This window comes from Arvicola amphibius, chromosome 4, assembly GCF_903992535.2.
Source record: "Arvicola amphibius chromosome 4, mArvAmp1.2, whole genome shotgun sequence".
Classification (NCBI taxonomy): domain Eukaryota; kingdom Metazoa; phylum Chordata; class Mammalia; order Rodentia; family Cricetidae; genus Arvicola; species Arvicola amphibius.
The window spans coordinates 74,340,759-74,356,103 of NC_052050.1; the positions used below are offsets into that span (position 1 = coordinate 74,340,759).

Sequence of the window (15,345 nt, forward strand, 5' to 3'; positions counted from 1 at the left end):
TGGGATCAAAGGATTTCGCTCTTTGTTCGTTGTTGTTGCTGTGTTGTGTTGTGTTGGTTTTTTTTTTTTTTTTTTTGCAACAGGCTTTTACTATGTAGCACTGGCTGTCCTGGAACTAGCTCTGTAGCCCAGACTGGCCTCAAACTCTCAGAGATTCATGCCTCCCAAGAACTGGGATTAAAGGTTTATGCCACCACTGCCCAACTTCCACGCCCTTCTTGAGACCAAATCTAAGTGTCCCTATGGTTTGAACTCAAGGTGGGAGGGTATACTCAACAGAGGAGAGTTCTAAAGTACACTCAAGTACACTCGGGGAACTAGTGGAGGTAAGATCAAGGCCACAGGTCCTCCTGGGCTGGCAAAAAGTTTCTCATTTGCTTCTTTTGTTTGTTTTTGAGACAGGGTCTCCTTTAGCTCAGAGAGCCTCAAACTCAGTGTAGTCAAGGACGACCTTGAACTGCTGACCTGCCCTCCTTCACCTCTGGTGTGTTGGGATTACAGGTGTGCACCACCTTGGCCAATCTATATCCTGCTAGAAATGGAATTCGGGGCCTCAGGCACACTAGGCCAGCACTACCCAATCCTCACTTGCTCTTCTTTTTTTTTTTTTTTTTTTTTGTTTTTTGTTTTTTGTTTTTCGAGACAGGGTTTCCCTGGAGTTTTTAGAGCCTGTCCTGGAACTAGCTCTTGTAGACCAGGCTGGCCTCAAACTCAGAGATCCGCCTGCCTCTGCCTGTGCTGGGATTAAAGGTGTGCGCCACCACCGCCCGGCTCTCACTTGCTCTTCTTGAAGGTGGCCTTGTAATACAATGATTTTGCCCCCGAGCTCACTCGGTCTTGGGGTGAACAGGTCAGTGGACCCTCTCTTAGAAAAAGCAACCAAGAGGGAAGAGGGCCCACAGCTCCCTAGAGAAGTGTGTTTCCTAGGAATCCATGTAATTGTGTGGCTCATGAGCTTTGCCAAACACAGTCCCTGGGTTAATGGCTGTCTTTGAACAGGGGGTAAGTCACAGAGAAAAATATATGGATGCATGCCACCAAATTACAGGCTGTGAGCAGCAGCTGTAATTTCTACCCTGTAATTGCCCTCCTGCTCTTTCTGCTGCTTGAACGGGTGAGTCCTAAGCTAACAGTTCACCCCAACTTCAAGGATATGGTTAGAGGCGTGGCTTCTCATCATCCTGCTGCCCTCTGTGGGGGGCAGGGGGGCCTCTTGAAGCAGGAACTTCCTATGTCCATGTTCACAGTGCCCTTTAAATAGGTAATACAAGAAGACTCTTGAAGCCCGACTCAGATAAAAATCCCATTTTATACAAGAGAAAGCTGAGGCTGCGGAGGGCGGGCAGGTATGTCCGCCAACTCCACATCATTCCCCCGAGTAAATGTGTGCGTCACAAGTGACTGTCTGCCAACAACTATGCAACGTTCCCCAATTATGCAGCGTGTAAATATTAGATATTTTAGTTTAGATGTGTAAATATTAGATATCGTAAATAACATCGCAATGCTTTCCCGATACAGAATAGCATAGTTTTCATGGCAGTCGGGTGTATAGAAAAATGTTAACTGTAAAAAAAGAACTGTTTCTAGGGTAAAATCTCTTTTCTCAGGGCTGGAAATATGGCTCAGAGGTTAAAACCACTGGCTGCTCTTCCAGAGGACCCAGGTTCGAATCCTAGCACCCACATGGCAGCTCACAACTGTCTCTAACTCCCTTCCAGGGAATCGGACACCACCGAGGATACTATGCATACACGCGGTGCTCACGCATACATGCAGGCAAAACACCCATGAACATACAAGCAAAATAAATATTCTTTTAAAATTTTTTTCTCCCCCAGGGGTCTGTGTATCCACTTCCCTGCGACTGCCCATAACAGGATCCATGTTCTCATAGACACAGGAAGGGTCTAGAAAATCCCCACCAGGCAGCAGTGAGCTCTCCTTGTGAGCAGGAGGCCTTCACCACTTTACTGACTTGGCACCGCTGTGTGTTTTACAATGAGCATGTCCCAGTTGTGCCATTTGCAAACAGTGGAGCAAGAAATAATAACAGCTGTCCTTTACTGAGTGTGCAATACAAGCTAGACACCGAATTAGGTCCTTTATGCCCACCACAGCACCCCAGCCTCCTCGTGGCTCTGTGAGACAGGGCAGTGATTAGAGGACTGGGTGAAGGGACCGAGGCTTAGAGACACCGCATAGTTGTTAAGTGGTAGAGCCAGGATCTGAATGCAAGACCCAACGCGAAACCATGTGCTCATTTTCTCAGAACGGTCATTTTTTTATTTTTTATTTATTTATTTATTTTTTGGCTGTGCTGCGCAGAAAGGGCGCTGTGACCAGTCATGGGGAGGGCACCGATTTATTATCCTGAGCTGCTTCAAAGTGGAGAAAATACTGCCCAGGCTGCTGACTCTGCTGAAGTTCAGTCTGCCACGTCCTATATCCCGGCCCCTCCCCCTGCTCCTCCGTCCTCACCATTCTTGGCAATGATCTCTCCATGTGTGAATTCCATTAAAGGCCTGCTCATTGCTATTTCGGGCTGTGCATTAGCAGCAGGACTTTGATTTGATGGGAAGAAGCCAGACACCTCAGAGTGATGAAAAACAAATTTCAATATTCTCCCCCCCCCCCATTATCCCAGAAACCCTTGCCCATGGCTCCTGGGAGGCCAAAGCATCCAACGTGTGGTGATGCTGAAACCGTCACCATCTCCAGGACCTCTGAACTTGACTATTCCCTCCTGAAAACCGGCTCCTGATTCCCTCCTTCAGGTCGCCACTCCAATTCCCCGAGGTCATTGCTGAATACTGTTTATCAACATCTGCTCCCTCCCACCCCCTGCTCTTCCTGAGCCCCCAGTGTTTTGCTTCCTGTATATGGTTCTTCCCATCGGATACACTGTACACTAACTGTTCACTTGCCGATTTCCCTCCCGCTACGCTGGTAGAACTCTTCCTCTCCCCCCCCCCCCCCCCCCCCCGCAGTTCCATCCCCCAGCACCTACACGTTTCATGGAACATCACAGACGACAACAGGTTGGAAGAGCAAAGGAATCTACCAAGTTCCTGAGCACAGGGCCTAGATTCCCTAGATGCCACTGCAAGAAGGAACTGTTAACATAGTAACTTGAAAACTCAAAAAAAAAAAAAAAAAACCTCCTCGCTGCAGAGCTGTTTTGAATCTAGGCTGGCAGGCACTGTGAATGGGATGGCTTGGGGAAATAAACGCACCAGGAAGTTGTGTGCAGTTGGAGTCCATTCAGCTCAGTAACACGTGTGCACAAACAAAAAGCCCCATTTGGATGAAAATAGCAGGAAGTCCTTCCCCAGGGACACCTGGTGAGGTCACAGGCCTTGGCTCTGCTGCTTCCATCCTGGTCAAGTCTCCAGCCTCCAGAACTCACTGGGGCCAGGAACCGTATCTAGACCCGCAGGCCTCCCTGGGAGTTGCTGGCCAGGCCCATACAGCAGGGCACACCTGTGAGAAATCCCCAGCGCTTCAGTAAGGGTATTAAAAGCCACAACAGGGGCCTGCTCAGTAAAACTTTGCCTCCCGGAGCCCAATCCTAGAGGCCACATTAAAAAGCCAGGCCTGGAAACAGGTCCTTGTAATCCTAGAGATATAGGCAGATCCCTGGGACTCTTTGGCTAGCCAGACTGGAGTGAACTCCAGGCCAATGAGAGATCTTGTGTCAAAATGAGGTAGGCAGCGTTCCTGAGGAGTGACACCTGAGGTAATCAATCCCCTGACCGCTGACTTGCACGCGCGCGCACTTAAATTAAAAAGAAGATTTTTTTAAAAAAAAAACATCATACCTGATATTCCATATGCTCACATCATCCATCCCTCACAACCACGAGGTGGCCATTACTACCCTCGTCTCCGTCTCAGCAGCTGGCCCTGAGTCACATGTCACAACTTCAGATCCAAGCCAGCAACACAACAGATTTCCTCTCAGCCTCGTCACACACTTGCTGAGAGACTTTAGGCAAGCGCCTGTCCCTTTCCGGGCTGAGGTTTCTGTACCTGCTCACGAGACAGCAGCGTTCTGTGGCCTCTAAGACGTCTTCCTGGCCTAACTTCTTGAGATCTTTTGCAGAAGTCCCAACACAGAAGGAAAGAACAAGGACTGAGGATCTCCCCGGCCCTTCCTTGGCTGATCCAGCTAGGGATCTGCTCCTGACCGCATCATCAGTTCAACTAGCTGGAGGAAGGTTAAGGGTAAGTTAAGGGTAAGTTCCATGCGGGGTAAACCACACAGACACAGGAACAAAGCCAGTGAGGAACCAAAGCAGATCCTCCAGAGAGACCCAGCATAAGCGAGCCTGCCCTGGACCTTTTTTTGAGATCACAGCGTCAAATTCAAAGAGAAGCCCTGAAAAAGAAGGCACTTCCCACTCTAGGAACCCAGGCCTATCCCAGGGAGAAGAATGAAAGAAACATTCTGGCAAGCCAGAAGAACGCCGATTTGGCTCTGGGGCAAAGGAGCCAACATGGCGGTTATGTTGGAGCGTCATCTTCTCAGTGTACTGAAAGCCAGTGTCCCAGAGACAGAGGGAAGAGGGGGACAGAGCGAGCCCTGTGTTATGTAGCCATTTCCTCCGTGATAAACTCCATTTCTTTAAGACATAGGGTGCTTGCTCTAGAGTAGTGGTTCTCAACCTGTAGGTCATGACCTCTTTTGGGATGGGTCACAGATCAGATACCCCACATGTCAGATATTTGTATGATGATTCTGAACAGTAGCAAAATTACAGTTATGAAGCAGCGATGAAATAATTGTATGGTTGGGGTCACCCCAACATGAGGAACTGTATTATAGGGTAGCAGCACTGGGAGGGTTGAGAACCCCTGCTCTAGAGGGGGTGAAAACATCCCATTCTGCTGGGAAGTTCGTTAAACTGAAGAAGTAAACAACTAGAGGCTTCCAGGAAGTCCCTGAAACTGACCAGAATCGCTAGGTCCCTCCCTCCTCAACTGTATATAAGCAGCAGGGACTAGCTCCCTCCCAAGGCTCAGCCCCGCCTAGCCATCTGGACGCGGTTCAGAGCATCTGAGTGAGCTGCTTGCAAGCAGCATGCAATGAATTCCAGACTTCCAGCTCTCATGAGCGGCTACCCATGTTGGGCAGGCCATGTTTGAGTCACGTCTGTGCCTGGAGGAAACCCCTCACCCCTGTTACTGTAAGTAATTACCCCCAGTAAAAATTACTGGTTCGCAGAGTTGGATTTTGCCGGCATCCTTATTTTGGTCTGCCACTGGTAAGCAAATGTTTCCTCACCTCTCCCCAAGAGCAGTGTCACAGCCCCCTGTCCCTGCACCAGTGAGTTACCCTTTCACCACACTGGGGACTCCCCTGATCCTTTTCTGTCAGTGTCCAAAGAGCCCAAATTTGGAGTAATCCCTTCTTCTCCCTTTCTACCCAGGCCAAGCAGCCATTCCCACCCTTTAGGATGGGGAAGGCCTTGCTCTGGCCCTTTCTTGGCAGCAAGACTTCCATTACTCATCAGCTTCCAGGGTGTCTCGGAGGCTGCCAAGAGCAGGCGGGCAGCTCTCCAAGCCAAGCATCCTTATCTCCAGCGTCTGTGTGGACGAGGAAAGCGGGACCATTGGTGGGGAAATCTATCAAGGCCCTTGGAGTCCCTGGCCAAGTACGGAGAGCTCTAGGAGGCCAGGTGGACTGGGGTTGAGGGAAGAATGGGCAATCAATTGATGGACACAGCCAGGCAGCGTCGGCCATTCATCCCCCTCATCCGTGAATCGAGACGGTTATGCCGGAAGGCAAATCAATGTGGAGATTTTTCTGAACCAGGCCGCCGCCCTGCATGAATGAGGTTAGGGAAAAGCTGGACCCGTGGAAGGCAGGAGGCTTTGGGCACTGCACTTCTCAGCAGAATCTTGGGTAGATGAAAGAATCGGGGTCAGAGGTGCCAAATCCCTGCCCAGCCTGCTGCTTCTCCCCGTCTTCCTCTAATCGCCTTCACTTCCTGCCTTGTCCTGGCTGGAGCAAGGACAGCAGCTGCTTCCAGTCCCTTCCCGCCCTTAACCACACACACACACACACACACACACACACACACACGCCTGCAGTGAACTCCAAGAAGCACCGGAAACACAGCCTAAGGAAATCCAAGCAGGATGTGAAGCAGCCCAGCAATCTCCCAGCGACCAAGAGACCAAGGGAAAGCTGTGTCTTGGCACGATGCCCCGCAAAGGGACCAAGGACGGAGAGCTTGGGGACCAGGCCACTAAACTTCTTCCTTCCCATCTGTGACACCTGCATCAGACTGGCACTGAAGGCGAGTGACAAAAGAAGGGAGCCATTCACTTACTCGTTCTTCTCCAGGTCCAGGATCAGTTCTTGCCCTTCAGCCGTGACCCTGAGCTCCGCTGTGAGTGGATGCTAAAAACAACAATGAAAGGATGTCAGTTCCTGGAAGCAGGGACCGAGGCTCCCAGGGCCCAGCACCAGATCTGACTCCGCGCCAGCCCCGGGATCCTCCGGAAGCCCGCGAGGAAAGGTCATTAGCCTTTCCAGCCTAAGCTTGAAGTGACCTCAGTCCCCAAACAACTCAGATCTTCCCCCATCTGCTTTCCCCTAAGAAGCAAAGGAGAGAAACTCAAGCTGAGGTTCAAGGCTGAGCAGGTGCATGTGCAGTCTGGTGAAGGCTCCCACAGGGAGACCTGATCCTCAGAAGTAAATTACCTGGAGGGTCAGACCCAGGGTTGATGCGTAGGCTGACATCTGTGCTCCTGTGAACCTGGACATGTCACCCAAGCCTCCCTACTTCTCTGTCTCCTCTTTCCTCACCTGGGGTGTTAGTAACCAACGTTACAAGGATCCTTAAGGACCGGATGAGAAAATGAATGTAAAGAATGTATCATGGTGCCTAGTTCAAAAGAAGCTCTCAATATCATATTAGCTATCATCTTAAAAAAAAAATACTGAGGGGTCTTCTAAAGGAAAATTCTTTCATATTTTGTTTTATTTTATGTGAGCCCACAATTTGAAAACTCCAATCATCTCAGGGGTGCCAACAAAGAGTAGCACAAATTAGGCTTTTATAAGTACAGAATAAATGCATTTTAAATAAACAGCAGCAATTTGCCAATGGCCAGACATACCATACACCCAGTACAGATCACCTAAGACATACAAATGGCCAGCAAGCATGAAGACTATGTTGAAGATCACGGGTACATGGGTAAAATCCCCCTCTCCCCAAAAAAAGAACAACATTAAAAAAAATAGGATACCTTAAACAAAATTAAAATGTAAATCACAATGGACATCACAATGGACACTCTCAGATCCTATGCCCGAGAATGTGCACTGAAACCAACTATCTGAAAAGTGATTTGACAGCATGAACCAAACGTTTTTAAATGTGTAAACTAACTCAGCAATATAAGACTGTCTTTGAAAGGAACCATGAGACTTACTACTTGCATTTTTTAAATTTTTTTTTTGCTGTGTATGTGTGTGCCATATGCACGAGTGTGTGCCTGCGCGCATGTGTGCATGTGTGGTGTGTGCATTTGCTGGAGATGAAACCCAGGACTTCGAACTACAGACTGAGCCACACCCACAGCCCAGCCTCATTCCCTTTCTTAATTCCTGCTCCTCTCATTCCCTGTTGGGATCTGGGCATTGGACTTTGAGCTCACCAAGACCTCTGATGATCGAGTACCTCGTGCAATGCCTACTTCACCCTGTTGCCTCATCTTCAGAAGGCTTTGGAGGCCAGGATGCAGGGGAGACAGATGGGTACCCAGGTCCTTTCACTCCTGTCCAGGCTCCACGCCTGAGGCGCTGACTCAGCACAAAGCCAGTGCCTGCTGTGATTGCCGCCCTTACGTGATTTTGCCCTAGGGACTTCTGGTGTGCCCTACCCTGTCACAGGGAGGATCAAGGACACACAGCCCCAGTGGGCATTTGAGTCCACAAGAGAACTCCAGCAAATCCTTACCCAAAGGGCAGGCACCCATGTGACAGCCCACACAGAAACAGAAGGTTGGCACAGTGCAAGTGATACCATGTGCCCCACACAGAGACGCAGCCTGCCACATGAGGGCTCGTATTTATTTTTGTGTAGGTAATCCAAAAATACTTCTGTTCCTGGAGGGTGCTCAGACAGGCTTAAAATCAGATGTTCTCTGTTTCCTGGGAACAGTTCAAGCAAAACAATGAAATTGCATTTCTGTGAAGCTTCCCTTCCAACCCTACTATAGACGGCTTTCCTCCTGGAACACCAATAGTGCCTAAAGAAGGGACAGCATCATGCCTCCTGGCAAGTATGTGAAGGTGCCCGCTGTTTGCACTTCCCTGAAAGAAGGACCCAAAGTCCTTTCTGTATAGGGTGAAATTAAACAGACTTCCATCTCCACGCCATCCGAGAAGCTTATCCTGTGTATATGAATCATCCTGAAACATCTGTATCAGAGCCCATACACAGTCAGCGTGTCAGGAATGACTAATAAATCAGTGAATTATCCACATGTAAGTAAGAATCAGTGAATCAACCCACACTCTTTCTTCTCTTCTCTCTCCCCTCTCTCCCGCATTCAACAAATATTTATGGTGCCAGGCACTGGGCTGAGTATCCCTGCAGAATACAATGAGCCACGCTCTGGGCAGACAATGGCTGGGAACAAAGACAGGATCTGGTCCTCCACTTTGTTTCTCAGGCCCTTCCTGAGGATGCCCAGCATCCAACATCTGGAGGGAACAAAGGAGCCTCTATAAAAAGCATCATATCCATTCTTTGGCAATAATGGTGATGGATAAAATATCCAAAACCTTAAATTTAATAAGAACAATCTGCCTGAGGATGGTCATCTATTAATTTGTCTAACTTCTCCTGAGGCTATTTTCAGCCTTTCCTACTTTAGTTCATACATTTCCCTCCCCCTTTGCTTTCAGGATAAAATGTTCCCTTCTTTTATTGTCCTGAAATTTCTCTGTAAGTCCCCTTCTTGTGCCCAAGCTGGTGAACTGGGGACATGTCTGTATGACTCTGCAGTAACTTAAGGAATTCTGGGCATTTCTCATCTGTTTATCTTTCCAGATTCCAAGGCCACAATTGTCCAAGTCTTCCCTGACACTTCTTTCCCCAGCTTTAATCTTGTTCCTATCTGTTGCCCAATAAATTACAGGCCATTTGACCCCCTCAGAGATAGATCATGGAAACCAGTCCTTCAAACCGGGCATGGTAGTCTATCCCTGTAATCCTTGCACTGGGAAGGCGAAGGAAGAGGGTCTCAAATTAGAGACCAGAGTAGGATATGTAGCAAGATTTTGCCGAGAAAGAGGTCAGCACTTTTCCAAAAGTCGGTTCCTCTTTATTCCTATTAAAACTGATTTTATAAGCGAGGAAGTGCAAGTCATCTGTAAAGCAGAAGGTCCTGAACCACTGTCACGCAACCATCACTTTACCTTCTCTGCCTCATCACCCCTAACTCGGGCGTTCAGAACCAGAACCAAGAACACCGATGGTTGGCAGCCATGCTCCAACTGCCTTGATAGCACTTGCTCATCTTGCTAATGTCCCGGCCCGAGGAACCCGTAGGGCTTTCTAAAGATATAGAACCTAATCCGAGCACCCTAGCTTGCCTCTTGTTAAATAAGCTGAGCACCATGGCGCATGCACACCTGTAATCTCAGCATTTGAGAAATGGAGGCGGTCATTCTCAGCTATGTAGTGAGTTGAAAGGTAACTTAGGCTGTGGGTGGGGGGGGTCCTGCCTCAGAAAACAAAAAGACAAAACAAAACAAAAATGTCCATCAAGATCTGTGACAAAATCACATTTACACTAAATCTGTGACAGTATTTTTTAAAGATTTTGTGTGTGTGTGTTGCCTGTGTATACATCTATCTGAGTACTGTGTGCATGCCGGGTACACTTTCAGAGGCCAGACACCTTTGGATCTCCTGGAACTGGAGTTACAGATGGTTGTGACACACTGTGTGGGTACTGGAAACTGAACCCCAGTCCTCTACAACAGCAGAAAGTACTTTTAACTGCTGAGCCATCTCTCCAACCCCAGTCCTGTCACTATTAGTGTGGATTTTCAGTTACCCAACTAAAAGGGCTTGGGAATGGTCTACACGCTTGTCATACAGTAAAGGAAAGCCCCTGCTAAGATATCCCAAACTGACACAGAGAAAGGTTAGGACAGAAGCAGAAGCTGTGGTGACACCTAGGTGGCCCCATGTCATTCTGGCTTCTCCATCAGAGTTACTTGGAAGGCTTACCTTTCCTCTCCTGGGGTTTTCTGAAGTCCGCCACTGAGGTATTATGAGTTCATGCTGTGGCTGAGGGCCGCCTTCTTTGCTTCCATCTGCCAACACAAGACAGCACAACCCTAAGAATTCCAGACCTCCACAGCTCAGACCCTCAGTAGAGGGCATATGGTTCGAAACCCAAGTACTGCTCCAGCCCACTTCTGAGGCAATCCTTGCTCCCTGGAAAGTGTTCCCACCCAGGAGTGTCGGGAGACCTGCTGGGCTCTCCTGTGCCTTGGTGACAAAGTGATAAAGACAGCAAACAGGGTCTGTGTCCTTGCCAAGAGACAGGAAATGAGCAGACATTCTCAGGTGATGGTAACTGCCTTGGGGAAAAAATAAGACCATGTCACGGGATAAAGGGACACCTGGCAGGAGTCTTGTTTTAAACAGGATGGTCAGTACTGGTAGCATTTAATTGAGACCTCAGGAGCCAAAGGAAGATAGTTGAGCAAAAAAAACAAAAAACAAAAACAAAAACAAAGAAACAAAAAAATCTAGGGGAAGAGCAAAGAGTGGCAAATGCAGAAATGGCCTTGGCCTTGGAAAGGAACAAGCAGGAAAGGGGAAACAGTCTAGTAAGTCAGAGGACACGGGTAAATATGCCAAGCAAGGAAGGGAGACACGCTAGTAAATCTAAGGATGTCAGTAAGAAACGTGCTAAGCAAGCCAGCTGGGGGTACAATGACCCAAAGGCATGAAGAGGGTCTGGATTTTTATTGTAAGTAGACTCAGAAGGTTCTGGATGTCTTAAAACACAAGAGCAATAGGATCTGCATTAGTTTTGTTTGCAAAGATGACTTTGGGCGGAGAGAGGAGGTAAGTCCAGAACAGAAGCAGCAGGCAGGCAGCAAGGCTGGAGGCACACAGGAGCCCTGGTGAGAGGTGACGATGGCTCCCACTTGGACAGCATCCTAAAGAGTAATGATGTGGTGAGATTCTGGGTATAATCAGAAGGTTGAGCTCATGCTGGCCTCCACAGAGCTTTAGAGATGACTGTCACCTCCCTGGGAGGTCTTACAAGGCCACAGGTAAAGGTGACATGGCCCCCCAACCTGCAAACCATTAGCGTTGAGTTGCAAATCATTAACCTTAACTGTCTTCCTGACAAGTTTGCAGTTGTATTTCATTTCCTAATCTCCAAACCTTCTCATACCAGTTCTCTCTTCTCCTCGCCACCCTTGGAGGTAGCCAGCCAGTTCCCAAGAAAAGAGGCCCCATTCAGCCATAGAAGAGTTATCTTCAAGAAAAAGGGAAACCTTGCCGGGTGGGTGATGGTGGCCTACGCCTTTAATCCCAGCACTCTGGAGGCAGAGGCAGGTGAATCTCTGTGGGTTCAAGGCCAGCCTGGTCTACAGAGCTAGTTCCAGGACAGCCAGGACTGTTATATAGAGAAACAGGGTTTCAGAAAGACAAAGTAAAGAAGGAAGGAAGGAAGGAAGGAAGGAAGGAGGGAGGGAGGGAGGGAGGAGGGAGAGAGAGAGAGAGAGAGAAAAGGATGGGAGACCTCCATACTAGTTACAAATCAAGCATTTCCTGGTTCCTAAGCAAATGAAGTCTCTGAAACAAGGTAAATCCAAAGAGTCCCAGGGATGCAGCTGAGCACTCCAGTGTTCTGTCCCTTCTAGTCCAATCGCATCAACCACATATAACAGATGGCTGTGCTGGACATTGTGTCACATCTGTAATCTCAGCAAGAGGCCATCCTTGGCTATAGTGAGCTCCAAGACCGCCTAGGGCTACACAGCATCCTGTCTCAGGGAAGAAACTTTAAAGGTGGTAGGAGTTGCGGGGTTACCATAGATTAAATTTCTTTTCAGATGACTAATGTGATATATCTGCAATCAAAACACATCCTTAAAAAGAAAGCTCATGGGTTTCATTTACACTGATACCAATCAGAAGGGATGGACTCATTCACGTATTTATTCAGTACATTCTGAGTTACCAACCCTATGCCACCTACCATGCTTGGTAGGTACCAGGGGAGAACCAGTCAGGCAGAGTGAGTCCCTGGTGGTGACTGACAAGTCTGGACTCTTAAACAAAAGGAGCGGTGTGGCATCTAAGAGAATGTCTAAAGGTCTCAGGATCATAAAAAGTACTGAATGCAATCTCAAGTCTGAACAAACACGGAACAGTTTGAGAGCCCAATCCAGAGTGTGAAGAGTGACTCACAACCTGGACATAAGGCAAGACACACGTCGTATTGTCTTTTCCAGCATCAGATCTGGAGCGCTGTTTAATAAACGGATGGGCGACTTGGCTAAGAGAATCCCTGGCTTTATTTGCTTTTGACAGAAGGCCTGTACTCGGTGAAGTCTAACATTATTAACTGTGGGCCTGTGATGGACAAGGACACAAGCGGCTTCAGGATAGTGGAGAGATAAGCAACAATTACGTGATTCTGTCTCGACCACGGGACTCTCCACCTCATCAATTCCCTTATCTCTAGGGTTCTACTAATGATTTTTAACCAGTTTTACACAGTCGCCTCTGTCACCTCATAGAGAAAGTCATAAGTGGGAGAGAAATAAAAAAAAAAAAAAAACCTTTGTTGCATTTGGATGAGAGCCAAGAGTTTAACTTTGGGGAAATTATATTTCTGTGGTCTCTTGGTAGAACTTACAGTCATTAAAAATCATAGTTTTGGAAAACTATGTCATGATTTGGGAAGTACTTTTAAAATGTGTGTGTGGTATGTTTCCAAATTCATCTGTATGTAGTCACAGGAAGACAAGAAGAGGGAAAGCAAAATATTAATAGTAACTGCTCATTTGGGGATCATAAGTCATTTTACTACCCGTAGATTTTTATTTCTTCCCAGGTCTACAGCCACTCGCCTGAGTGGTCTCTGGGACTCAGAATCCAGGGATTTCCTTGCCCTTATACTTAATGTTAGAAGGAAAATCAGACTAAGAGTACCTTACTCCCTCTTCCTCAAGGAAACCCAAACTCCAACGAAAGGACGCCCCCCCCCCCTTTCCTGTGTGAAGCCTTGTGCCTCGGTTTCCCTTTTGGTATAAGAGCTTTGAAAAAAGGCAGACTGAAGCACGGGGGGGGGGGGGGGGGGGGGGGGGGGGCGGACCCTTGGGTCAGGCTCTCTGGGGAGCTGGGGGATGCAGCTTGCCCAGTCGGTACCCCGGTGTCGCTAGCTTGATTTAAAAATGCTGACGGTTGGCACAGCAAGCACCCCTCTCGAGTCAGCCCAGCCCCCAGCTGCTACAGAACTAAAGCTAAGCTCTCCCGGGTCAGAATGACAGAAGCCAGGCATTGCCCCTCCGGGACCCTCTCTTCCGCAAAATCCTAGGAGAGTCTCTGAGGGATGGGGCCCGGGAGGGAGCGTGTCTGGGAAAACGGTTGTGAGAAAACAGATATTTTTCCAGCTTCCAAACCAGAAGCGCAGAGCCCATCCCCTTTCTTCACAGATGGGGAAACTGAGGCCAAGAGGAGGCTGGCGTGGGATGAGGTGGAAAGAGGACCCTTATTTCCAGAGTCAGGAGGTCTTCAATGTGGGGTGTACTATACATATCTCGATAGTGAACTTCAGCATACGATCTGTATGATGGGTGTGCGTGACCCTTTGATGGTCTTAAAGTAGGGTCGCTGCCAACGGAGGATGCGAAGTGTACAGACAGAGATCCTGTAAGCCACCCGATCCTAATCTCTTGGAAGACTGATTTTCTACCCCACTGCCATGCATTTGACCCGCAGCAGGATCCCAGGGAGTGGCTCCCCCACCGATTGTGTATAGGATGCTTGGGTGCTCCTCTGGGGATGCTCGGGTTGCGAGAGCAGCGGGCGCAAAATAGCAATGAGAGAGGGACTGAGCAACCAGAGAAGGAGAAAGAGAAGATCAAAGTAGGAAAATGGAAGGAGATGGAGAGAGGATCCACTGGTTTTTGATTGTTCAGTGCGAGCACAGATCCACCACCTCCCATGGCTCACCGCATGAGAACAAAGCCTGGGCTCCAAGGCTTGGGGGTGGCGGCAGCACTCACGCCCCAGGGAGTGGCTGAGCTCTCGGGGATAGCGGTCGTGGAGCTCCAGGCCTGCAAGCGCGACTCCCAGACCCCCAGGTCACCCACCCCAGCCACCCTACGACCCTGCTGTGCGCTGCCACTTACTTGTCCATCCCAGCGGCCAGTGTAGCTGGAGGGCTGCAGTCAGCAAGCAGAACCGAGCGGCGCCCGCGCGCCCGGGCATGATAGCAATGGCCCTCTCACTGTCCGTGATCACACGACCCCTGCCATTGCCTGCCCCGGGCCTAGCCGCGGCAGCGCTTTTCAAGCAACCGCTGGCCTAAAAGCCTCCCAGTCCTAGTCCCGCAGCCCAGACGCTCCGCCCCCAGCCCCTCCGGGCTCAGCCTGGAGAACGAGGAGAGGAGGCGCCACGCGGGGGTAGGGGGTAGTGGCTGAAGGGACCGAAGTGGGAGGAGCGAGTGAAGCCCCCTCGGGAGTCTCCCTGACTCAGGTGAAGGGCACCCAAGGGAAGGGATGTTCCAAATGAGTCCACTGTGAACTAGGAATGTGTTTAGGATTGACGAAGCCCTGGGTTCCAGTCCCAACACTTCAGAATTGCAGCAGTGTGGAGCACCACTGTAATCCCAGCACTTAAGGGGTGGAAGCCTGAGGATCCAAAGTTCAAGGTTATCCTTTGCTTTGTGAGCCAACCTGGGCTACTTGAGACACTCTCTAGATTAACAATGATCATTAACCTGATCACCTGGAGCGGGTAGGTATTAGCATTATCTCTGTTTTTAAAGGAAGGAGTGGGGGAACAAACCTAAAAAAAAAAAAAAAAAAAAAAAAAACCCTAAGTCCCTTGCCGCTAGGGTCACCATCTGCACTGTTACAAAGCCTAATTCAACCTGCCTTATTTGATGAACTTTGAACCGAAAGAACGATAGCCAGAAGTGATCCATAAAAGATTGCTTAGGAAAATTTCAAGAGGAGGCGCTAGAAGCTGAGTCTGGTGCCCACACTTGTCTTTTTCTTTTCCCCCAAACCTTTGGCCAGAGCCAGATACCATAAAGATGTCTGGTTGGGAACTC

At 49.0% G+C, this 15,345-nt stretch overlaps 1 protein-coding gene across 1 annotated transcript in view; it reads right to left on the reverse strand.

Moving 5' to 3' along the window:
- The window catches only part of Adam19 (ADAM metallopeptidase domain 19), an 85,236-nt gene extending 70,712 nt beyond the window's left edge, over positions 1–14,524 (reverse strand). The window contains exons 1-3 of the mRNA XM_038326722.1: positions 14,420–14,524; positions 10,263–10,348; positions 6,339–6,409 (exon numbers count right to left, since the gene is read on the reverse strand). Of these exons, the coding sequence (XP_038182650.1) occupies positions 6,339–6,409; positions 10,263–10,348; positions 14,420–14,498 (236 nt within the window). The 5' untranslated portion in view covers positions 14,499–14,524. The remainder of the gene's footprint in view (positions 1–6,338; positions 6,410–10,262; positions 10,349–14,419) is intronic.
- Between the last annotated feature and the right edge of the window lie 821 nt (positions 14,525–15,345).